At 41.6% G+C, this 25,213-nt stretch overlaps 1 protein-coding gene and 1 long non-coding RNA gene across 3 annotated transcripts in view; both read right to left on the reverse strand.

Moving 5' to 3' along the window:
- Positions 1-416: 416 nt before the first annotated feature.
- galnt9 (polypeptide N-acetylgalactosaminyltransferase 9) overlaps positions 417-25,213 on the reverse strand; it is a 173,367-nt gene continuing 148,570 nt past the window's right edge. Inside the window, exons 7-11 of the mRNA XM_047380147.1 lie at positions 22,520-22,705; positions 20,909-21,046; positions 13,895-13,990; positions 1,493-1,660; positions 417-1,408 (exon numbers count right to left, since the gene is read on the reverse strand). Of these exons, the coding sequence (XP_047236103.1) occupies positions 1,262-1,408; positions 1,493-1,660; positions 13,895-13,990; positions 20,909-21,046; positions 22,520-22,705 (735 nt within the window). The 3' untranslated portion in view covers positions 417-1,261. The remainder of the gene's footprint in view (positions 1,409-1,492; positions 1,661-13,894; positions 13,991-20,908; positions 21,047-22,519; positions 22,706-25,213) is intronic.
- On the reverse strand, positions 17,503-19,450 carry LOC124877128. Of its 2 annotated transcripts, none has more exons than XR_007040444.1 (2): positions 18,884-19,450; positions 17,503-18,074 (listed from the first exon to the last, which is right to left on the reverse strand). It is a non-coding gene; the product is annotated as an uncharacterized LOC124877128 (long non-coding RNA). The 2 variants fall into 2 exon arrangements; XR_007040443.1 differs by having other exon boundaries at positions 17,503-18,811.

Here is a 25,213-nt window from a genome sequence, read left to right on the forward strand (position 1 = left end):
CCAGGGATCGCCTCGAGGTCCTGATCATGGCACTCCTGGTGGTCGACTGTCTGTGGTTATGCCAGCTAAAACCTAACGAGGGAGGGTTGTTGTTTTGTCATCCTCCCTCAGTCTGTCCTATTTTAGCTGTACCAGGGGGAAATAGAAATTTCCATGTGATCACTCTATGTGTCTTTTTGAAGAACCTCTTTCCAGTTTGTGGTTTGGAACAATTAAAGCAGAGGGACAGGAATGTGATGGAGACTTGAGCTGTAAGTATTAGTGGCCTCAACAAAAGACAAGCAATTGTTCTGTGAATGTTGGGACCTGGCCTTGCAACATTACAAATGGAAATGCAGGTATTTATTGAACACAGGGATAGCACAAAGTGAGCAAAAAAAACTAATTTTAAATATAAATTAATTGATGAAGATAGGCAACTTATAAAATTGATTTTAATATTCTAATTGTTTTCAGAGGACATTACTCAATTTTCCACTTTTATTTCCCTTTTACAATATATTACTATCATTAAACGGCTTTATACATTTTTTATAATTTAATTTTCAAATAGCTATATACATGCTTTTGGGGCTGACATTCTCAAGTCAGATGAAGCTGAAAAATCATAAACGAAAGGCACATGATTGCTTTCATCCACAGTGAGCCATACAGTCCACAGAAAGAAGTGTTGTGGTTTGTGTGAACACAGGTGAAGTCCCTCCTGATTGGATGATAGCCAGCTGCTCCGAAGCCTATTACATGTCCTGCGAGTGCAGCACATTATGTCCACAGCTACTTCCTCAAATTACTCCAAAAAGATTCAGTTTCATCTGATCATTGATAACAATTATCTTTTCTAATTTAGTCCAGTCCACCTTGTGAAAGTTAATAGACTGAAAAAGCCCCACATATCTTCTTTTCCCCTAAGAAATTAGAGTTTTGCAGTAGATTCACTACTGTACAATACCGAACCAGACTGCACAAAGGGGATGTGCTCTATATATATGGCTGAATGTCAGAAAGGTTGGCCATTTCAAACAGTGCAGCCAGCCTGAAGGTGTGGTGTGAGGACAGAGCTCCGGGGAACAAATAAATTGTTCATGTTCTTCTTTAAGACTAATTTCAGAACCTTTGTTGCCCAAAAGGAGGTCAGCCTGCTTTGCAGTTTATTGTGTGAAATCCTACACCTTGCAGCAATGTACCAGTTTCTGCCCCTCCATTAATAGTTTGCTGCAACTGGAAATACTGGCCAAAATGTTTCAAAAATGACTGTGTTCCCTCAATGCCTGGGATGCCTTATCCAGTTTCGTATCATCCACTTCTGACCGGAACATCTCTGTACCACAAGGCGAAGTCCAAAGTTGGCATCTTTGGACATCTCGACTTCCAAGCACCGACCAGTGTCTCTGTTGATAATTGGGCCATTCTGCAACAAAAGCCACATAAAAATAAGACATTTTAAACAGTAACGCTTCCTGAAATTCCACTATTATGTTCTTTTTATGTTTACCTGTGTAAAGTCCCAAAGCCGCTGGGAAATCCTTGACACGGCACCACATTTTTTCAGACTGGGAGTACGTCCTCTACCATCATCAATGAGGCATTTTGTGTCAGGAAGAAATGTGGTCGACCCCAGGGGTCCAAGCTGGAGAAGACCCTCAGTAGAATAGCGGGCAAGCTGGAACAAACAGGGTACCAATCAGTTAGACCACTGAATTAAAATACTGTAGTGGGAATTATTGCTTGAACCTGTGAAATAAACAATATTCTTAGTAATGCCACTTATGCTTTAAGAAAGTTTTACATAATTATTTTATTCCAATAAAATTTTTATGCTTTAAAGATTTAAAGATGTCTTATTTTTTTCTCTTTTGTATGTCCTAAATTTAATTTTGACTAAATATTTAGTCCTAGTTCATTTTTATTTGCTCTGAGCACTTATTAGAAAAGGGGAACAAAATAACTAAAACCTAAAGTAGCAAGATCCTTGTTCTATGTTCTGTTGCAGTGTACTGATCGGAAGGGTACGATAGCTCATTAATGCAGCACTTCCACAAACTAAAACTTGATCCCACATTATACTGCACACAAAAGGGTTTGTGCTGATCGTCTCTGTTACATAATTTAGATTATAAACAATATTTATTATTTATAGGAGTAGTCCTTGCTGAAAAATGAGATGACAATGATTAGAAAATGTTAAGTATACCAAGAGTTCCTCCTTTGAAACTCTGCAGTGCTTACATCCTGTTCTGCTTCTTCCTTCGTAATTTTAGAGCTTTAATGTTAGAGTTCGAGAGGTAGATTTGAAAACTGTAACCTGTGAATGATTTTTCTTTATTGGAAAAAAGCTTCGTTTAAAGTGTAAACAAAAAAAAGAACTAATTCTTTAACTAAAATAATGGTGATTTTCAGGCCACAATCTCAAAATGTCTCAACAACTCAGATTAATATTCAGATGTAAAAGTATGCAAACATAATCTCTGCATTAAATGCTTACCAATACAATTCAAGAATCTCTGATGGCGGTGTGTCATTTACTATGTAGACATTCTAATGTGGACAGAGTTGAACATTTGAGCACACATGGCTCAATTATTTGTCTCTGTCCATGACCCTGATGTGCCTCTTGCTGGCAGAAGTTGTATAGCACATTATAATGCTGGTTTACTGCAAACTATTTGACTGAACCCAGAACCACAGACCAGGGCTTCATATACATTTTTACACATATACATATTTTCACATTTTACCATGTATCTTTTGAGATTTAGTGACAGATAAATCAGCGGTAAGTGATCTGAGTGGATGTAATGCTTCTTTAGAAAGTTTTCAGGTTATTTTAGATTCAAAGTTATGTCCCAAAAAGCAGAAGAAAATATGCTTTGTCAAGGTTTCCTCCCACGTTTAGATAAAGATATTTCAAACACTGACAGGATGTTTTTCAAAAAGTCAGCAGGGTCAGAGTTCTTGATCTAATTTTTTGCCGTTTTCTGGCGTCCACTGTACTTCTACTAAGTGTTTAATTATGGTTGAGCAAACCCTTAGACAAATATTCAACTTGACAGGCTTTTATATGCGAATACATTTAAAATGAGTCTTTAAATAATTAACAAAAGAAAAAACAAACTAACCCTAACCCTATGCCGAGATAGTTAACATTCAACACTTTATTCCCTTTTTTGTCTTGGATAAGTTTCTTGAAACTTTGTGAAGGTCCTGCTAGAAACAAGTTTTTTATTGTTATTGCCATGTAGACACTATAAATATGTGTAGCTTTTCTTCCACATTCAGCCTGCATTAAGATCCATGTTTTAAATGTGACATGACAGGGAAACTCCCCTAGCTGTGAAGTTTCAATAGAACTTGGTGGGATGGGAATATGGGTGAGAGTCCATCACTTAAATATAGGTATGAGAGACAACAGTATCAGCTATAACTTTGAGTAAATCGCAAATAAAAAAAATATTGTTCAACTTTAAATTTTTCCAGCATATCCTTCCTTTTCACGGTGAGGTAAGTTAAGTAAAGAGTGATTTTCACACAAGCCAGAGATTCAGAGTGTTTATTGGAAAGAGTTAAGTTAAGAGAAAAAAGTTCTTCACTGTACACTGTAAAACTGGCACCTGGGAATAATTTACTGAGGTTCAAAGATAATTCAAAAAGCAGGTTGGAACACAACTGTTTGATAAATCTGGAATATATATAAGGTCAATGTCACTTTCGAGGAAAGAATAGCCATAAGGGAAAGTAACCTTTGTTGAACTGGCCTGACTTTTGAGCTTTGTCTTAAAATGATACACAGCTGAGTGTCATCTGCGTAGTTCTTGACCACTGCTCTGGTAATTTTAAATAGCCGAACAATTAAGTAGGTAGAAATCTTCAGAAAAGGTATGTTGTAGAAGTATGGAACTAGTAAACTAAGAGTTAAGCCCTAGTTACCACATTAGGTGACTGATGTCACAAGATAAGGCAATAGGAATCATTCAAAGTGCTCTTTTCTGTAGTATTTTTCAAAAGAAATCTGACTAGTTTTGAAGCTGCAAACAACTGTACATTACATACACAGGTGTAAACTGTTTTAATCACATTGACAAACATGCACAGTAGTCCTGGGTTTCTGCCGCTGGTAAGATGTTCAAAGATATCACACAGACACTATTTTTTCTGATGACTGAGACAACAGTTGAAAGGGAAAAATCTTATAGTGCAGATCTCTTCTCTGTGTATCTGAATGTCAGTGTTTTTAACTGGTTCTTCCTTGCTATTAATTCAGAGGCATCTGTTAGTTTAAAACTTACTATTACAACAAATCCCTATTATTATGAGAAAACTGTGACTGTAGAATGACTTTTGATCATGGCTCTTTATTTCTTAAGGAACATTTCATCAACATTTTTTCACCACTACTGCATTATTATTAGTATGACGATATGACATGTTGTCATATCATCAGACAAATGTATTTATATGGCAACTTACATATTTTGTTACATTACTGGCTTTAAGGTACTGCCACTTTAGGAGACCAAAAATGCCATTCATGTTTGTCACTCATAACAAAAGGTATAAAATACAAAAACATTCTATCTGGACTAACATGATCTCTGATTAAGTTCTTCAATGGACGGCTGGAAGAAAATCCTATTAGAAGCATTAAATCAAATGATTCAAAAGCACCAAGTTCATCTTCATTTGGGTCAGCATTAAAGAGGCCCAGAGATGTACAAAGCTGCTGCCGTTCTTGTAATGCCCCATTAAAAGACAGAAAATAAACTTGCCTCTGTCAAGAGTGGGTTGTGGTTAGGTAGGATGCTGTTTAATTTAAAAAAACACAAAAAACCCTTCCAGTTTTGTTTTATTTATTCTGGTGTCTAAGCAAAGTTTGCGCTGAGCACATATATCTGTTTTTCAGCTGGATGTTTTGGTATACTTCTTACACACACTCTTACCTAGAAGTGTCCCAGTTGCAGTGTTTTCTTTGCATCCTAAACATATTTCCAAAGGATCTTCATACAGTACAAAGAGCAAAAAGTCAGTCACACAATTATACCTGATTATTGGATTTTGTGTTTCTAATACTATATTTAAATAAAATCCAATTTATTTCATTATTTCCAGTTGTAATTCAGTAAACTACATGCTCTGGTACTGTATTTTTTTTTTCAACTCAGACATATATGTATTACAAGAAAGACCAGTTTCTGCATCACACACAAAACAATCAGCCTGGATGTTCATCCCTGCTTGCCCCTTGCAGAACCAGGCACTGGATCCATATGAAACAGCACCAATGATAATAATTGGACTCCTAGACATCCTCAGTTTGTGAAAAGTATGGGCAATTCAATGTTTCAATTCTTTTTGATAATGTCCCATTAGGGAGATTTATTTTGTATCCGAAAGACAGTTATTCAGTGTGACAATGTCTGCAAACATACAGCGGAGTTAAGAATAACTTTGTTCAGCTAAAAGAAAAACAAAGAATCCTGTAACAGATGGCCTGGCCCTCACAAAGACCTGATCTCAACATTATGGCTTCTGTTTGGGGTGACTTGAAGTGACCAAAGAGTCTCTTCAGAATTACAGAAAGATTACCACTGAATAACAGTGAGTGAATATTATTAGGAACCTCGTGCGGATATAAGTGCCAGCCCATACTTTCATGCATTCTTTGAAGTGGAATTAATTGGATTGAACTGCACTGTATGTAACTTAAACCTGAAACTAACTGTATTGGCGTGTAATATAATAATAATGAACTGAACTGTGTGTAACCAAGTTTCAAGCTGCACGGTGGCACAGTTGGTAGCACTGTTGCCTTGCAGCAAGAAGGTCCTGGGTTCAATTCCCAGCCAGGGGTCTTTCTGCATGGAGTTTGCATGATCTCCCTGTGCATGCATGGGTTCTCACTGGCTTCCTCCCATAGACCAAAGACATGCCTGTTGGGTTAATTGGTCAATCTAAATTGCCCTTAAGTGTATGAATGAGTGTGTGCATGGTTGTAGGTGTGTTGCCCTGCGAGGGACTGGTGACCTGTCCAGGGTGTACCCTGCCTTTCGCCCATAGACTGCAGGAGATAGGCACCAGCTCCCCTGTGACCCACTGTGGAATAAGCGGTAGAAAATGACCGACTATTTGTTTATATGTGCTTGAAGCCCCTTTTGCCAAATTGAAAGTTGGGTGTATGGTACCACAGTATGAGGCTGTTTGGTATATTTAGTACTATATTGTTATGGGTCCACCTTCATAAAAACACTCGTTAGTTACTGATCTATTTATGCAACATGTTTGACTACTTGCAAAAAACTAGGCCACTGATAAAAGGGTGGAAATGAAGGAAGAGATGCACCGAGAAATTGTCTGGTGACCGAGCTCATTCAATTTTCAGCTTCAAAGTCAGTGTTTATTGTCAATTGCACATTGTAACGGACATCTCTATATACAGTAACATTCTAACTCTCCTGCTGCATGAGCAGACAGAGCACACAGAATAATTTATTTAAATATATGTAAAAAACAATACAATGCTCAAATGATCCTAGAGGCTATGTTGTCTGGGGCCTAAATGCCCCTGGTAGGGTCTCCCATGGCAAACAGGTTCTAGGTGATGGGTCAGACAAAGAATGGTTCAAGAACCCCTCATGAAGAACACAATATCGAGGCACGTGACGTCGCCCGGTACGGCGGAGCCGGGGTCCCACCCTGGAGCCAGGCCTGGGGTCGGGACACATCGGAGAGTGCCTGGTGGCCGGGTTGCTCCTCGCGGGACCCGGCCGGGCCAAGCCCGAACGAGAGACGCGAGGCCATCCCCCAGTGGGCCCACCACCTGCAGGGGGAACCGTGAGGGACCGGTGCAAAGAGGATTGGGTGGCGGACGAAGGTGGAGACCTCAACGGCCCGATCCCCAGATGCTTAGGCTGGCTCTAGGGACGTGGAATGTCACCTCGCTGGGGGGGAAGGAGTCTGAGCTTGTGCGGGAGGTCGAGAGATATCGACTAGAAATAGTCGGGCTCGCCTCCACGCACAGCGTGGGCTCTGGAACCCATCTCCTTGAGAGGGGTTGGACTCTCTTCTACTCTGGAGTGGCCCACGGGGAGAGGCGGCGGGCTGGTGTGGGTTTGCTTGTTGCCGCCCAGCTCAGCCATCTCGTGTTGGGGTTTACCCCAGTGGATGAGAGGGTTGTATCCCTGCGCCTTCGGGTTGGGGAGAGGTCTCTGACTATCATTTCAGCCTACGGGCCGAGTGGTAGTCCAGAGTACCCTGCCTTCTTGGCGTCCCTGTCGGGGGTGCTGGATAGTGCCCCTCCCGGGGACTCCATTATTCTGCTGGGGGACTTCAACGCCCACGTGGGGAACGACAGTGACACCTGGAGAGGCGTGATCGGGAGGAATGGCCTCCCCGATCTGAATCCGAGTGGTGTTTTGTTATTGGACTTCTGTGCTAGTCACGGATTGTCCATAACGAACACCATGTTCAAACATAAGGGTGTCCATCAGTGCACTTGGCACCAGGATACCCTAGGCAGGAGGACATTATCGGGCGGTGGAAGGAGTACTTCGAGGATCTCCTCAATCCTGCCATCACGCATTCCGTGGTGGAAACAGAGGCTGGGGACTCGGGGTTGGACTCTTTCATCACCCAGGCTGAAGTCACCGAGGTGGTTAAAAAGCTCCGCGGTGGCAAGGCTTCGGGGGTGGATGAGATCCGCCCTGAGTACCTCAAGTCTCTGGATGTTGTAGGGCTGTCATGGTTGACACGCCTCTTCAACATTGCGTGGCGGTCGGGGACAGTGCCTCTGGACTGGCAGACGGGGGTGGTGGTCCCCCTTTATAAGAAGGGGGGCCGGAGGGTGTGTTCCAACTACAGGGGGATCACACTCCTCAGCCTCCCTGGTAAGGCTTACGCCAGGGTATTGGAGAGGAGAGTCCGACCGATAGTCGAACCTCGGCTTCAGGAGGAACAGTGTGGTTTTCGTCCCAGCCGTGGAACACTGGACCAGCTCTATACCCTCTACAGGGTGCTTGAGGGTTCATAGGAGTTTGCCCAACCGGTTCACATGTGTTTTGTGGACCTGGAGAAGGCATTCGACTGTGTCCCTCGTGATGCCCTGTGGGGAGTGCTCCAGGAGTATGGAATTGGGGGCCCTTTATTAGGGGCCATCCGGTCCCTGTACGAGCGGAGCAGGAGTTTGGTCCGCATTGCCGGCACTAAGTCGGACCTGTTCCCAGTGCATGTTGGACTCCGGCAGGGCTGCCCTTTGTCGCCGGTCCTGTTCATAACTTTTATGGACAGGATTTCTAGACGCAGCCAAGGGCCGGAGGGGGTCTGGTTTGGGGACCAGTGGATTTCGTCTCTTCTTTTTGCGGATGACGTGGTCCTGCTGGCCCCCTCTAGCCAAGACCTACAGCATGCGCTGTGGCGGTTCGCAGCCGAGTGTGAAGCGGCTGGGATGAGGATCAGCTCCTCCAAGTCCGAGGCCATGGTACTCGACCGGAAAAGGGTGGCTTGTCCTCTTCAGGTTGGAGGGGAGTTCCTGCCTCAAGTGGAGGAGTTTAAGTATCTCGGGGTCTTGTTCACGAGTGAGGGAAGAATGGAGCGGGAGATCGACAGACGGATCGGTGCAGCTGCCACGGTAATGGGGGCGCTGTGCCGGTCCATTGTGGTGAAGAGAGAGCTGAGCCGAAAAGCAAAGCTCTCAATTTACTGGTCGGTCTACGTTCCTACCCTCACCTATGGCCATGAACTTTGGGTCATGACCGAAAGAACGAGATCACGGATACAAGCGGCTGAAATGAGCTTCCTCCGTAGGGTGGCCGGGCACTCCCTTAGAGATAGGGTGAGGAGCTCGGCCATCCGGGAGGGGCTCGGAGTAGAGCCGCTGCTCCTCCACATTGAGAGGAGCCAGTTGAGGTGGCTCGGGCATCTATACCGGATGCCTCCTGGACGCCTTCCTCGGGAGGTGTTCCAGGCACGTCCCACCGGGAGGAGGCCCAGGGGACGGCCCAGGACACGCTGGAGGGACTATGTCTCTCGGCTGGCCTGGGAACGCCTTGGGCTCCCCCTGGAGGAGCTGGAGGAGGTGTCTGGAGAGAGGGACGTCTGGGCGTCTCTGCTGAGTCTGCTGCCCCCGCGACCCGGTCCTGGATAAGCGGAAGACGACGAACGAACGAACGAACGAAAAAACAATACAAGTTACAATGCAAAAATGCATTGCTAATAGAAAAAGGCAGAATTACTCTATGTACATATACGAACTACAGGATATGAACACATGCACAGCAAATTTTACAGAATTCTGGTCCAGTTAACAGTGAAAGCAGTGCAATCCAGTACAATCCAGGTTATTTGTGGCCAGTGTAAAAAGTCTTATGGCCGTGGGGAACTGAAGAGTTTTTGAATCTAGTGGTCCTGTATTTGATACCTTCGGCCTGAGGTGTATAAAGTCCATGTTGGAGATAGGTGCAATCTTTAATGATGGAGACCACCCTGCAGTTGACTCGGTAGTGGTAAATGCTCTGCAGAGAGGGGAGAGGCATCCTGATGATCTTCTCAGCTGTCTTTAACTACTCTCTGCAGGCATTTGCGGTCCATTGCAGTGGCGCTGCCATACCACACGGTGATGCAGCTGGTCAAGATGCTCTCAAAACAGCAGCTGTAAAAGTTTCTTAGGATCTCAACAGAGATCCCTTAGATCTCCAACAATGCCAAACTATCTGAGCCTACTCAGAAAGTACAGACACTGTTGAGCTTTCCTAACCAGCTGTGTAGTTTTGAGTGTCTATGTGAAGTCCTCACTGATGTGGACCCCCAACTAGTAGGAACTGCTGATCCTCTCTGCCTCAAGCTCATGGATGAGCAATGGACTATGAGGCCTCCTTCCTTTTCTCAACTACAAACTCCTTCATCTCATTGGTGTTCATTAGCGAGGTTGTTGTCCTCTCACTACATCCCCAGATTAGACACTTCCCTCCTGTAGACTCATCGTCAGTGATATAACTGCAGTGTCATCTGTGAACTTCAAGATGGGGTTGTCTATAGGTGAGGCAACAAATTAATGGGTGTACAGGGTGTAGAGGATAGTGCTAAGGACACACTCCTGTGAGGTGCCCATGTTGGTGGTAATGGTGGCTGAGGTCCTGTTACCAAGCTAATGGTCTGGTGTTTGCCGGTCAAAACATTGAGGAGCCAGTTCATAGGAAGGGGTGAAGGCTAAATTAGTGCAGTTTGTACAAGATGGACATTTTGAAGGCTGAGTATCCTGATGGGAGAGGGAATAGTGGACAGCAGCAGAGATGGTATTAACGGTGGGTCTGTGGGACTGGTAGGCGTACTGCAGGGGGACCAGGGTGTCCAGGGTGATTGACATCAACAATGACACTTCATTATGCATGATTTTGCTGATATAAGAAGACTGAAAGTTAGCCACTTTCATTATTAATGGGGTGATTTAGAATAAATTCAGCGTAAGCACAAGAGGCGAAAGATACTGAACTACCTGAGTTAATGATTTGAATCTTCGTCCTAAATCAAGAATTATGAGTTTGAGGTCCATTAACCCACATTATATGGGTCCCTATACTAACTGCTGATTAACGCAGAAAGTGAATAACAGACTGGTAAGACAGGAAACAACACAATTAATAGAATAGAATAGTTAACAGCAAGGCCAAATGGAGGACATCAAAGTAGCTTATTTATCCTTTTGAGTTCTCAACCTTTGTTTGTCATGGAACATGCTGGATTTGGAAACGTTGGCAGAAATCGTAGAATTGAGGGAAGGATCTACATTCTCTACATTAAGGGCACTAATTGGTATTATAAGGTGCTAAACTCTATGATCATTTAATTTCTTTTTTTTATATATATTAGTAAAACCCTGTTTTACAGTGAGTGCCCTGTCATGCAGTCAACAACGCTTCCAGTAAGAATAATTAATGACTGCTCATGGCAACAAAAAAATATTTTGAACGTTGTTCTTATGTCTTCTCACGGCTCCCACGGGTACATTTCCCACACTTTCTGCAATGGCGGGAGTACGACAAAAACCTAATTTGTGTTTCAGCTTTGGAAAAACAAAAGAAAAGAAAGTGGTATACAGGTCCTTCTCAAAATATTAGCATATTGTGATCAAGTTCATTATTTTCCATAATGTCATGATGAAAATTTAACATTCAAATATTTTAGATTCATTGCACACTAACTGAAATATTTCAGGTCTTTTATTGTCTTAATACGGATGATTGTGGCATACAGCTCATGAAAACTCAAAATTCCTATCTCACAAAATTAGCATATTTCATCCGACCAATAAAAGAAAAGTGTTTTTAATACAAAAAACGTCAACCTTCAAATAATCATGTACAGTTATGCACTCAATACTTGGTCGGGAATCCTTTTGCAGAAATGACTGCTTCAATGCGGCGTGGCATGGAGGCAATCAGCCTGTGGCACTGCTGAGGTCTTATGGAGGCCCAGGATGCTTCCGATAGCGGCCTTTAGCTCATCCAGAATGTTGGGTCTTGAGTCTCTCAACGTTCTCTTCACAATATCCCACAGATTCTCTATGGGGTTCAGGTCAGGAGAGGTGGCAGGCCAATTGAGCACAGTGATACCATGGTCAGTAAACCATTTACCAGTGGTTTTGGCACTGTGAGCAGGTGCCAGGTCGTGCTGAAAAATGAAATCTTCATCTCCATAAAGCTTTTCAGCAGATGGAAGCATGAAGTGCTCCAAAATCTCCTGATAGCTAGCTGCATTGAACCTGCCCTTGATAAAACACAGTGGACCAACACCAGCAGCTGACACGGCACCCCAGACCATCACTGACTGTGGGTACTTGACACTGGACTTCTGGCATTTTGGCATTTCCTTCTCCCCAGTCTTCCTCCAGACTCTGGCACCTTGATTTCCGAATGACATGCAGAATTTGCTTTCATCCGAAAAAAGTACTTTGGACCACTGAGCAACAGTCCAATGCTGCTTCTCTGTAGCCCAGGTCAGGCGCTTCTGCCGCTGTTTCTGGTTAAAAAGTGGCTTGACCTGGGGAATGCGGCACCTGTAGCCCATTTCCTGCACACGCCTGTGCACGGTGGCTCTGGATGTTTCTACTCCAGACTCAGTCCACTGCTTCCGCAGGTCCCCCAAGGTCTGGAATCGGCGCTTCTCCACAAACTTCCTCAGGGTCCGGTCACCTCTTCTCGTTGTGCAGCGTTTTCTGCCACACTTTTTCCTTCCCACAGACTTCCCACTGAGGTGCCTTGATACAGCACTCTGGGAACAGCCTATTCGTTCAGAAATTTCTTTCTGTGTCTTACCCTCTTGCTTGAGGGTGTCAATAGTGGCCTTCTGGACAGCAGTCAGGTCGGCAGTCTTACCAATGATTGGGGTTTTGAGTGATGAACCAGGCTGGGAGTTTTAAAGGCCTCAGGAATCTTTTGCAGGTGCATAGAGTTAACTCGTTGATTCCGATGATTAGGTTCATAGCTCGTTTAGAGACCCTGTTAATGATATGCTAATTTTGTGAGATAGGAATTTTGGGTTTTCATGAGCTGTATGCCAAAATCATCCGTATTAAGACAATAAAAGACCTGAAATATTTCAGTTAGTGTGCAATGAATCTAAAATATATGAATGTTACATTTTTATCATTACATTATGGAAAATAATGAACTTTATCACAATATGCTAATATTTTGAGAAGGACCTGTATAAGGCCATTAAAGCAAACTAGGGACGAAGAAGTGAACCTGTCAGTGTGGTGCAGAGTGGCAGTGACATTTCGCAATTTTGCCACTGTTTCTTGGAGCAGTTTGTCACCGATAAAACAGACATTTCCCTGAAGAGCACTATGCTGTCATAAAAACTGAACTTTGCGTCCACATGTCCAGCAAGCATCCTCTTGGAGTCTGCTTTCAAAAATAAAAAATCAGCTTGTGACACTGGTCGGTGCACATCTAAATGAGGGTCTTGATTAAGGGTTATAGTTTATGTAAGTTTCTTGGAGAATATTATAAAACATGTAATACATCAAACCTCTGCCTGTTTTTGTAGCATTTTAAACTGAGCAACTGAACACTAATAGGGCAGGGGGAAAATGCATTATTCACTGAATAATACATGTTCATTGGCAGTTTTCAAAAACTATGAATTGGCAGAACTTCTCTAACAGTAAACTTTTAAATGAAACACCTAAAAATATTACAGCATATCAATAATATTTTACTGCAAAAAAGCAATTACCGGGTAGCCTATACTAACTTGCTATTGCGATGATGCTTTCTCAGGTTGCACAGTATGTGCATTGCATGTGAAGGATTTAAGGACACCTTTAGCATTTGTCAGATCAGAGCTGAGGGAAGGTTTTACCTCTCAGCAGGGGAAAAGTATTCTGACAACCTCGGCTGCATCAAGGCATGATTTAGCACCAATACTCTTTGGCATACTTAAGCACATAGAATTAGGTGATGCCTGTGCAGTGTTAAGCCCAAACAGGAATAAAATAACAGAGATGTTCAGGAATTTAAAACCAAGTAATTCCACATATGTGTGTTCTGCATACACCACTGTACTTATTTTATTCTTAACTTCCGGATTACTTGTTACAAAAGAAAATCTCTTTCATGAAGTAAAAGCTTCAACAAATGTTTGTGTGGGAGTCTAGGCTTGTCTAAAAAGAGAATTGGTAAGATGCACATTTCCCTCTTGCCACCACTTATAATATTAAATTTGATTTTGCTCTCCATAGAGCATGTAGAGGAGAGTATTTATACATTCTTATGGGGACTACTAAATCTAAAATTAGAAAGAAAAACTTTTTGAACAATTGCACGATGAACTTATGAATGACTGTTTAGAAAAAAGTTATGAATTTTACACACACAAACAGCTGATATAGGAAATTTGGCCTGACCTGGGAGGACATGCCGTGGCAGGGGTAGAGGATGGCTTTGTCATCGTCCTCAGAGCCTTGGTCGAGGCAGTAACCACTGGCTTTACTGTTTCTCACCTGAAAGAAAAACACAGAGGGTGTTTTGAAGGATGCACAAATTAAGATTTGTTTTCTTTAATAAGGAATTGAAGGACATAGAACGTGAAAAGACTCAGCCAAGTGATAACCCTTCAAAGCTATATTGAAAAATCTCATTATAGTTCTTGCCAAATTAGTGTCATTCTGCATCTTTCAGCGGAACGTTTGACTTTTTTTGGGCAGACAAGTGTTTTAACCAACATTACTACACTAAAAAGCTCGACACACATTTAGCAACACACTTAGAATTAGGTATAACATCAGAGGAATGAAAATGAAGAAAAAAAGGTATAAAACCATAAATTCTAGTTAATAACGTAAACATCCCATTATAGTTACTGCTGTGAATATCAAAATATGATTGCTAGGGTTTTAGGTTTGTTTACCCTGGTCACACTAAAAGTAAAGTTCTGATAAAAGGATAAAAGCAAGTAATATGTTACCGGCAATACATAACTTTATTAAGTATCCAAGTCAGTTTGTCCCAGAGGCTAAAACTAAGGGCTAGTCTAAGAGGACCTATGCCATCTTAAAACAACTTCAATCTCAAAAGTATCATAGCAGTTTAAGAGAAGGCTTTTTAAACGGTTTTCATGTATTCATAGGGCATTATTTACTCACAAGCGGATGTTTTTTTTACATGGGAAATGGAAATTAGAGATGGTGCACAATCAATGATGTTTTTGACTGAAACATTGCCTCTTTACTCAATTTCCTGTAAATATAATTACTGGTTTGTGAATCAAATGCAAATCTTTGGATAGTTTAAAGGTTTATAGCATAGCACTTCCATGAACCAGCATAGCACTTCCATGAACCACTGTGATGTTAGCTTCAGACTCTAGGAGCAACAAATCTGGATTCATATTAATTAAGGATGCTAGTAGAGCTATGTAATGCAGGTAAGACATTTTCTAGACTTTTAACAGGAATCTATCTATCTATCTATCTATCTATCTATCTATCTATCTATCTATCTATCTATCTATCTATCTATCTATCTATCTATCTATCTATCTATCTATCTATCTATCTATCTATCTATCTATCTATCTATCTATCTATCTATCTATCTATCTATCTATCTATCTATCTATCTATCTATCTATCTATCTATCTATCTATCTATCTATTGTGCAATAACTTGTTTGCGTGAATGTGCACACCATTATTGATTATGATCCTTGGTTAAAGCGCCTTTGATTTAATTTCAGCTTTGACTATTCTTTAGTAGGTCTATTCCACCTCTTGACTTGGCAAAATTAGCCCACTCTGACTTTCAAATGTTCTCCAACTCCAGACAGATTTAGTTCTGAGCTCTTCCTGGGCTATAAAACTTAAGAAAAAAGTTAGGCTAACTCGGTTTCCTCTGATGAAGTTTATACACTGCTCAAAACAATAAAGGGGACACTCAAATAACACAGCCTAGATCTGAATGAATGAAATATTCTCATTGAATACTTTGTTCTGTACAATGTTGAATGTGCTGACAACAAAATCACACAGAAATCATCAATGGAAATCAAATTTATTAACCAATAGAGGCCTGGATTTGGAGTCAGACACAAAATTAAAATGCAAATCAGGCTGATCCCATTTTGATGTAATGTCCTTAAAACAAGTCAAAATGAGGCTCAGTATTGTGTGTGGCCTCCATGTGCCTGTATGACCTCCCTACAACGACTGGGCATGCTCCTGATGAGACGGCGGATGGTCTCCTGAGGGATCTCCTCCCTGACCTGGACTAAAGCATCCGCCAATTCCTTGACAGTCTGTGGTGCAACGTGACATTGGTGGATGGAGCGAGACATGATGTCCCAGATGTGCTCAATCCGATTCAGGCCTGGGGAACAGGCGGGCCAGTCCATAGCTTCAATGTCTTCATCTTGCAGGAACTGCTGACACACTCCAGCCACATGAGGTCTAGCATTGTCCTGCATTAGGAGGAACCCAGGGCCAACTGCAGTAGGAAATATGGTCTCACAAGGGGTCTGAAGATCTCATCTCGGTACCTAATGGCAGTCAGGCTACCTCTGGCGAGCACATGGAAGAAAGAAATGCCACCCCATACCATTACTGACCCACTGCCAAACCAGTCATGCTGAAGGATGTTGCAGGCTGCATATCACTCTCCACGGTGTCTCCAGACTCTGTCACGTCTGTCACATGTGCTCAGTGTTAACCTGCTTTAATCTGTGAAGAGCACAGGGCACCAGTGTTGAATTTGCCAATCCTGGTGTTCTCTGGCAAATGCCAAGCGTCCTGCACGGTGTTGGGGCTGTCCCATTTGTGGACATCGGGCCCTCATACCATCCTCATGGAGTCATTTCTAACCGTTTGTGCAGACACATGCACATTTGTGGCCTGCTGGAGGTCATTTTGCAGGGCTCTGGCAGTGCTCCTCCTGTTACTCCTTGCACAAAGGCAGAGGTAGCGGTCCTGCTGCTGGGTTGTTGCCCTCCTACGGCCTCCTCCACATCTCCTGGTAGCGCCTCCAGGCTCTGGACACTACGCTGACAGACACAGCAAACCTTCTTGCCACAACTCCCATTGATGTGCCATCCTGGATGAGCTGCACTACTTGAGCCACTTGTGTGGGTTGTAGAGTCTGTCTCATGCTACCACAAGTGTGAAAGCACCACCAACATTCAAAAGTGACCAAAACATCAGCCGGAAAGCATAGGTACTGAGAAGTGGTCTGTGGTCCCCACCTGCAGAACCACTCCTTTATTGAGTGTGTCTTGCTAATTGCCAAAGATTTCCCCCTGTTGTCTATTCCATTTGCACAACAGCATGTGAAATTAATTGTCAATCAGTGTTGCTTCCTAAGTGGACAGTTTGATTTCACATAAGTTTGATTTACTTGGAGTTATATTGTGTTAAGTGTTCCCTTTATTTTTTTGAGCAGTGTATATAAAGGCCTTTTGGAAGAAACTGCCTTGTATTTTAAACTGTTTATAATTTCATTCACCTTGGAAAAATTTTTACTTCCATCAGAGGTTACCCCAAGCATGATACTGTCAGCACCATGTTTTGCTGTGGGTGTGATGTTGTTTTGTGAATGCTCATGCTGGGAAGTTTTTTTCTTGTGCCAAATTTGTGAAATTGTGGCCCAAAGTTGAATTTTGGTTTCATCAGAAAATAATAGATTCTGTCAAGAGTTTTTTTTAGAGATATTAGCCAGGCCTACTGTCTTGCCTTTTTGCTCCTTAGACCAAACAGTCCAGGCATGAACAAAATATAAGCTGTGTTGTCATGGGCATTTGCCAAATATTCCCGCTGCTCCTTCAGTACTACCTTTACTGTGCTATGGTATACATTGTATCTTTTGACTGATAGTTTGGAAAATGTTTTGTAAACTCTATGCACACTATTACTTTAGCTAACAGATGCAAGTGAGAACATGTCACAAAAATCCTGCTAGGGTGGAAAACATTAAAAAGAAAACTTACGAACAGCATTTAAGTAAAAATATTCTTCAGTAGCCATGGTTGAATCAATGTATTTTCTAATTTAGTCTGCAGCAGAAATAACCATGCACTCTGTACATATTGATATGCTGTTGAGAAACAGTCCACTGTCTATTTTTGTGTTGCACGTTTAATTAGACATGTCATCCCTGTGTGCATGTTGTAGTGCCTCCTGTAGGTCCACAACAGCTTATTCACACAGCTGTCACAAAGCTTCAAATCATCCTGAAGGCCACGCCATGATAGGATGTTATCATGCAGTGACCAGCCTCAGTTCTGTCTCCCTCTCTCCTCCAGGGTAGATGATGGTGTGCATTTAGTATGGGCTTGAGGTCTCTGTGATTTGAATGTGTATGGCTTCATTTCCAGGTTGTGACATATCTATCATGTGCTGTTGTCGGGGAAGGTTCCACTCGGTCGGGCTGGTAAGCAAGGCTGAGTGCAGTGCAGTGCTGATGCTTAGTGACAGATGGGACACATGTCTGCTGCAGCTGCTGTGTGACTTCGCAAGGTAACCGCTTCCCAGCTTGTCGACAGATCTGAAATAGTGCCACTTCAGTAGATGTCACTCTGTGAAATCCATTAGCTGGATACTGGAGCAAAAACAGGAGGTGGAGGAAACAGAGGTATAAATCTCCAGAACCTTGAATATAAAAAGGTAATTCTGATGTCTGCTGACATGCAGGGCCTACTGATTTTCCAGAGTTTTCCCATATTCAAATGGTAATGAATTAAAGATTTTTGCTTTTCAGTAAGTCTGCAAACAATGTCTGACTCAGTAGTGTGCCCAATCCTTCAACCTGCCATCAAAACTTCTCTTCCCCCACGGTGCCGAGAGTTTAGGCAGGCACAAGACAATCAAGCTGGAATGGAAAACTAATAAGTGTTTAATTAAAACTCATTATAGGGAAATCATCAAATTTTGTGATGTTGCTCTGCTAAAGCTGAAACTTACCATGAACCTGATATTGTCAAGTCACGGTCCCTGTCTATCATATGAGAGATGGACAAGAAATTTGGTCTGTAAGGTTCATATTATGCGCTTAGTTCTGCAATCTAATGGCAGTAAGACTTCCTGGTTCGGCAAACAGGGACCTTTGATTAACATGCTAAAGAAATGTTCCTAAAGTGCAATCCCAATTACTGGCAAGATGGCAGCTATGTATGCTAGCAGTGAAACTTACAAATTCCTTTTATTAAAGCTGCTAGCCATATTACAACCAGAGACAGAGGACCCAAATTCAGCCAGACACAAAGTATTAAGTTAAAAGGTTTATTCAGGAAGGCAGGGTCAGCACATAGGTAACAAACAGTCAGCTTCCACGAATCACTAAGGACAGAGAGGCGAGTTAGTGGCTGAATAAAACTCAGAACTTGAGAAGAGTTAGATAAAGCCACTAACCTTCTCAGTCTGGGAATAAGGTTCAGAATCCAGAAGAGGATGTTATCCAGATAGTTTATGTGGAAGAGTCCAACAGACTGAAGTCGGATTGCCGACTGATCCAAATCCTCAGGGGAATCAGCTGAAGCTGTGGCAAGAACACAGAGCAGTGACTGTCCTCTTGACAATAATTCCAGGCAGACTTGAGAGCCAGGCAGGCTATGCTGAATAAACCAATGGTTAGGCTGAGGTGTAAATCCATGGACAGAAATTGGGTCGCGTTCCAGGGCTAGAGGCATCAGACGAGGAGCAGGCAGAGGCATGAAACCAGAGGCAGAAAACAGAGTCGAAATCTAGAATCCAATCCGTCAGACAAGGGGCATGCAGGAGGGAATAATCCGTGAAGCAAGGCAAGGTCAGAGAACGAGATCAGGCAGGAAGGAACGCTGGATAACTAATCACAAACTGTTTTCAAAAATCTGGCACCGTCTGCCTGTCAGAGGGCTGTATATAACTGCAGCTCCACAGGTGTGTGACATAATGGTGATTGCGCAGCAGCAAACAGGTGAAGCAGATGAGTTGATTGCATGAGTGAGAGCAGAGCAGGCAGACAGGCCAGAATCATAACAAGCCAGGCTTTTCTGTAAATTAGCCTAACTCAATTCAGATATGCAATGCGCGGAAAAAAGTATTTAGCCCCATACAGATTTCTTGAATTTTTGTTTTTTTGTGACCCTTGAATTTTTCTGATCTATAAACTTTCATATTAGACAAATATACCCACTGAAAATGTTTGCCAAGTGGACATTTAGCCTCAGCAAACATGCATCTGAAGTACAGCCTTTACCATTAGCATCCTACTGGTCAACACTGAATTTATTACTTGGCAGACAGAATGAAAGAAGTTGTTTGAAAAGTTGATGTAATCTGGGTTTAGACAGCAAGCAGTTACACTGTACTGGTTTGTAACTAAGGCGATACAAGCAGTGGTGAATATCCCTGGGAATCAAATAGAAAATTTGAAACAGTTCTGAACACCAGTCATTACAACCAAACTATGTGGAAACATACACAACAATTTGAACATTGAGGCAGATAGGATACAGCAGCGGGAGACCACTCTGGGTCCCACTCCTGTAAAAATGTTTCTCAATTTCAACCCATTTTTTTGCTTCTTTCTACACAAATATGCATGATGTCACAAAGCTCAAATAATCTCAAATTGGTTTCTTGAACATAGTTCACTGTACACCAGTGGCCTCCGCAAAAATCAAATCTAATTTATCTAATAGAGCACCTTTGTGATGTGGTGGAACGGGATGTTCAGTCAACAAATCTGCATCAATTGCATTATACTATCAAGTCAATATCCACCAAAATCTCAAAACAATGTTCCGTATACCATGTTGAATCCATGCCACAAAGAAGTACGGCAGTTCTGAAGGCAAAAGGTACTCAGCACTAGCAAAGTAGTAAATTGATCAGAGCTTATTCTTTATCATAATCAGATCCAACATATTTTATCTAAGGAAAAAGTTGATTCTTTAAAGTTTGGACATCAAACAGCAAATCCTTTGTCAATAATTTAAAGATAATTTCATAAAAGATCCACCATCTATATAGTTTTTTCCATGCTTTTTCAGTGATATTAGCATTCGGTTTAAGGACCAGAGAGATAATTTTCCAGTATTTTGTGTTTTTAAATATAATAAATATTAGCAGCGTTCTACTTCTTTTCAATACTGACTGGACATTTCAGTCTCGCTTTATTTTTCAGTCAGTGTGGAAACTAGCTTTAGACATGTTTTTTTGGGAGATCTTACTTTAAAAGGATTATTACGAAAAGCTGCTAACAGAAAAGATCTTTAAGAGCTCATTTTTATTATTGATCATTTGTTGAATCAAATTATCCACCTTTACTTTAGCATCCTCTTTAAAATCAGCTTCAATCTATTATTTCACCTGTAATAGAAGTACAGCTAATGGTGTGGTTAAATTAACGTTTCGTTGATTTCCTGAAATCCCTTTGGCAAGCACTTATCTCACCTCTCCATATGTGATTGTGTTGTTGTAGATCCGCATCTCTGGGTAGACGTGCTCTAGGTACCAGCGAAAGCTCTGACACTGCATCCTTTTCCTTAAGGCCATACGCTCCGAGACATCCCCAAAATCAACCCCAGGGTTCTGTTAACGTGGTTTAAAAACAAAGACAAAGAAAGGCAGAAATATAGCAGGCACAACACACAGTATAGCCGAGACTTCAGCAGGAAAGGAAGATGCACGAATTATATAGTGTTGAGAAGACACTATTAGCATTTAGGTAAGAGATGGATAGATGCACTTGTCATGTGGGACCTTCATTGTTCCTCCATTAGACATGATCTGTACTTAGCAAATTCTAATCAGCTGCTTGATTATGAGCGCTCACGACAAGATAGCATTATGGAGGATGGTCTCCGAATTGATTGCGCGAAGGTCTAATAGCTGAAATGCCTCAAGCCTAATTCTGACACTCACACACATGCTATGCATATCAATATGTGCACATATAGTCCAGCATAAATCTGGACACATATGGTAATAAATGCATTGTGTATAGATACAGTTACGATATACAGTGATCATATCAGAAGAGTACTGGTCATCCCATAGAGATTAATTCCACAGAAACACACAAAGCTGTTACCAGATGCTGTTCTCTGACAAAGGCTTTTCTATTGACAGCTATGAAACCTACCTCCAACATGTGTCAATATTTAATTCCAGTTAGAAATATCCACTTATTTCTTTGCTACCAGAGCACCAACACACACATGCAGCTTTGCTGAGTTGCTGTTTGGTATTTGGACTCGGGGCGGCCCACTGTGGTGAATCATAAAGTCTTCTCCATTCAGAGTAATTGTGCTCTCAGCAGGCACCTTAGAAAATAACAAGAGTCTCTGAGTGTGTATTGGTGGCTTTGGAGGGGGTTTGATGAAATAATCGTAGCATTAGGTCTTTACTGTACACAAAATAACTCCACACCACAGGACAGCTGGGGTAATAACGCGCCACACCACTGTGTTTGGGAATGGCTAGTTTGTCACATGCCACCTTCTCCCCCCACAGTACGTCCACCTTCTCCTGCTGGAACTTGCTGAGGTGGGTTCTGCTTTTATAAGGGTTTATTTTAGGAGAGTATTTATAGTAGTAATCAGCAGTAGCTGCCTATTAAAATTCTCAAGAACGTCAACAGGTTTTTTTAGGGAGCATTTTGTGGTCTTAGCTGTCCTTCATTTATAATCATCTCCTTCTCAGTGCCAAAGGACAAAATTAGAATTCAATATTAAACTCTCCACTATTAAAGCAGCTGTTTTATTAGTTTGCAGCCCATCTCAAATCACTCCTGAAAGCAATTACGCTAAACTGACGTGAGGGTTGTTTCTTTTACATAGTGCTCATCTTGTCTGAATGGTCTTAGATTCAACTTTTTTCTCCCTTGGACTATTGCCTGTGTGAAGGTCAGGCAGGATGAAATCTGAATTTTGAAATTCTATCGATTTAATGTATTACCTGGCTTGCAGGTTTGAATGAACAAGTGAGATGTAAGGAGAAAGGGTGGCAAAAGGCAGCTTAAGGATTAAAGCATAGAGTAGCCAACACTGAAAAAAGGCTTACATTCATGGGAATGTTCCAGGCCATGTAGACGTGGGATTTGTATTCATCCATCCAAACCTCAGCAGCTCTCAGGGCATTGCGTTTAGCATAGTAGTCTATGTCGTTGTTGTAGGGTTTCTTGGTGCGCTCGATATGGGCGACTCTGGCACACGGCAGGACCTCCATGCTCCCTCCACACTGCCAGACCTAGACGGCATAAAGAAGTAATAGATTTTTAATACTCGTTTAATACTAGTAGTTTATTCTAACCCCCCCAATAACCCCGCACCATTCCAAACCCTTTGTGAAGCGCCTTGAGATGACATGTAAATTAGCGCTATATAATTACAATTTAATTGAATTGAGTTTTTCAATTAAGTACATAGTCCTGATAAGATGATCACAGTGCCATGAAAAGGTAATTGCCCCCTTAGAGTTTTCTCCTGTTTTTGCTTTTTTGTCAAACCAAAATGTTTCAGATCATCAAACAAATTATAATGTTAGACCACGATAACCTGAGTAAGTACAAAAGGTGGTTTACAATTTAGGTTTCTATTAATTAAAAGAAAAAAACTATCAGAAGCACCCCAAACCCAATGATTAGAGAGGTAGGATAGACATTAGGCCACCCTTGGTGGCAACAACTGGTATTAAGTGTGTGTAATAATTGGCAATGAGTCTTTTAGATTGCTATGGTGTACTTTTGGCTTACACAACTCTTTGCAGAGTTGTTTTTAATTCAGACAGAGTGGAGGGTTTCTGAGCATGAGTGGGCTGTCAAAGGTCATGAAACAACATCTCAGTTAAATTTAGGACAAGACTTTGACCATTCCAAACATAAGGTTTTTGTTGTATTTGTTTTCAGCAATTCAGTGATGGACTTGCTGGCGGGCTTTGGATCATTGTTGTGCTTCACAAGCTTTATTTAGCATTCATGGTTTACTTTGACAGGCCAGGTACCAGTATAAAATAAACTCTACCAATTTTTGCAAATTCTGATAAAATACCCCACACAGATAATGCTTAAAAGCTCAAAATTAATGACATTCAGAAATGCTTACAAAACAGTAACATCTGTAGCCTTGAGATGGCATTTCTTTTAAATATTTTCAGTATAGAAATACATTTTTGTATTGTAATGTAAGTGGCAAACACTAAAGTTGCATAGAGATTACAGGGTAATTGAAGTATATTACCAGTGAACACATTTCTCAGGGTCCAGTTTATCACTGTATTGTATAACTTTAGCATTTTATGTCCCTGTTGATCTACAAACATGAGTCACTTATTAAAATGAATATCAGTGATCTACAGTGAATAGTGTGTAAATGTCCTGACTATTTTTGTAGGATAAATGTTTTACAAAGCAAACCTACAGCTCAGAAATTCAGTCCTCAGAGAGTTTCCAGTGACAACCAGAAATCCCTGATACTACATGTGTATGGTACAGAGAGCTATATGAGAAACCCAGCACTGTATTAATGTCATTTTTAAAGCCATCAGTCAGTGCAAAGAGAAATAACTGATTGAAGTCTGCGGGATGTTGTGATCCTTGACTACATGCTCAGGGTGGAAAAGCAGAAAAGTAATTTCTCAAAACCCAACAACTGCCAAAACAAGGTCCTTTTTTGATATAAAGTCTACCTGTCTGAATCTACTTCATGGTGGGGTAAGGATGTGCAGAAGCTACATCCTGACACAGTGCCGTCATAAGACCAAAGCGTATGGCAATGTTCTTACAGTCACACACACTACTGCCTTCATCACCCACTGTGCCCTAATGATTATCACCACAATATGTAGCAGATGCTGCCATTCATTAACATTTCCATGTCCCCAAAATGAGACTCACTGCATACTGTTTAATGAGAATAATGCAACTTAATCCAACTACCTGAAGAAAGAAGCCAGTGTTGAACTGGCAGCGTTTATTTAATGATCGGTAAGATAACGACAGTTAAGGACATGACAGCAACAATCCTGCTTGGATGTGAAAAGGTTAAAACAGAACTTTAAATGTTGCTCATAATCTCCCTCTGGTTCTTTTCATGAAGAGGTTTCTAGATGAGGTTGAAAACTGTAAATGTCATAAAGATACAATTTCTGTGGATTAAAGTACAGTTGTTGCTTTTCTATACACATGATGCATATTTTTGGCTTTAAACAGTAGATTTAGGACTGACTGACTAACAAGGAAACCTGTCACCCAGAGAAACACAATGACTCACTAATGTAGTCCTAATATTTATACCAAACGGACCTTTACAGCACAGCTGAACCAGAAATATCAAGCTTTGTATGTTTTTGTAAAGTCTGTTGCAGTGTTTTAAGTTGTGGCTCTGGTGGTAGGAGTCCATCCCGTAAGCAATGGGTTGGCGGTTCAGATCCCCGCTCTGTCGGTCTCAGTTGTTGTGTCCTTTGGGCAAGACACTTCACCCGCCTTGCCTGCTGATGGTGTTCAGAGGTGGTGCCTGTGTATGGCAGGCTCACTTCTGTTACCATATGCGTTAATTCCTTTGTGTTTAGTGTCTTGCGTAGTTCTTGTGTTTTTCCCTCTGCACCTTTTAGTTTATTCTGTTGTGTAAGTTTTAGTTTTTTATTTTTTTGGTCCTTTTCTGTCTCCCTATGTATAATCTGTGTGTATTAATCTCCTTTCCTAAGTTTCTGTTTTTGTTCTCCTCCACAGCTTTTCAGTAATTTTATTCTCTACCCTTT

Source organism: Girardinichthys multiradiatus, chromosome 12 (genome assembly GCF_021462225.1).
Source record: "Girardinichthys multiradiatus isolate DD_20200921_A chromosome 12, DD_fGirMul_XY1, whole genome shotgun sequence".
NCBI lineage: Eukaryota > Metazoa > Chordata > Actinopteri > Cyprinodontiformes > Goodeidae > Girardinichthys > Girardinichthys multiradiatus.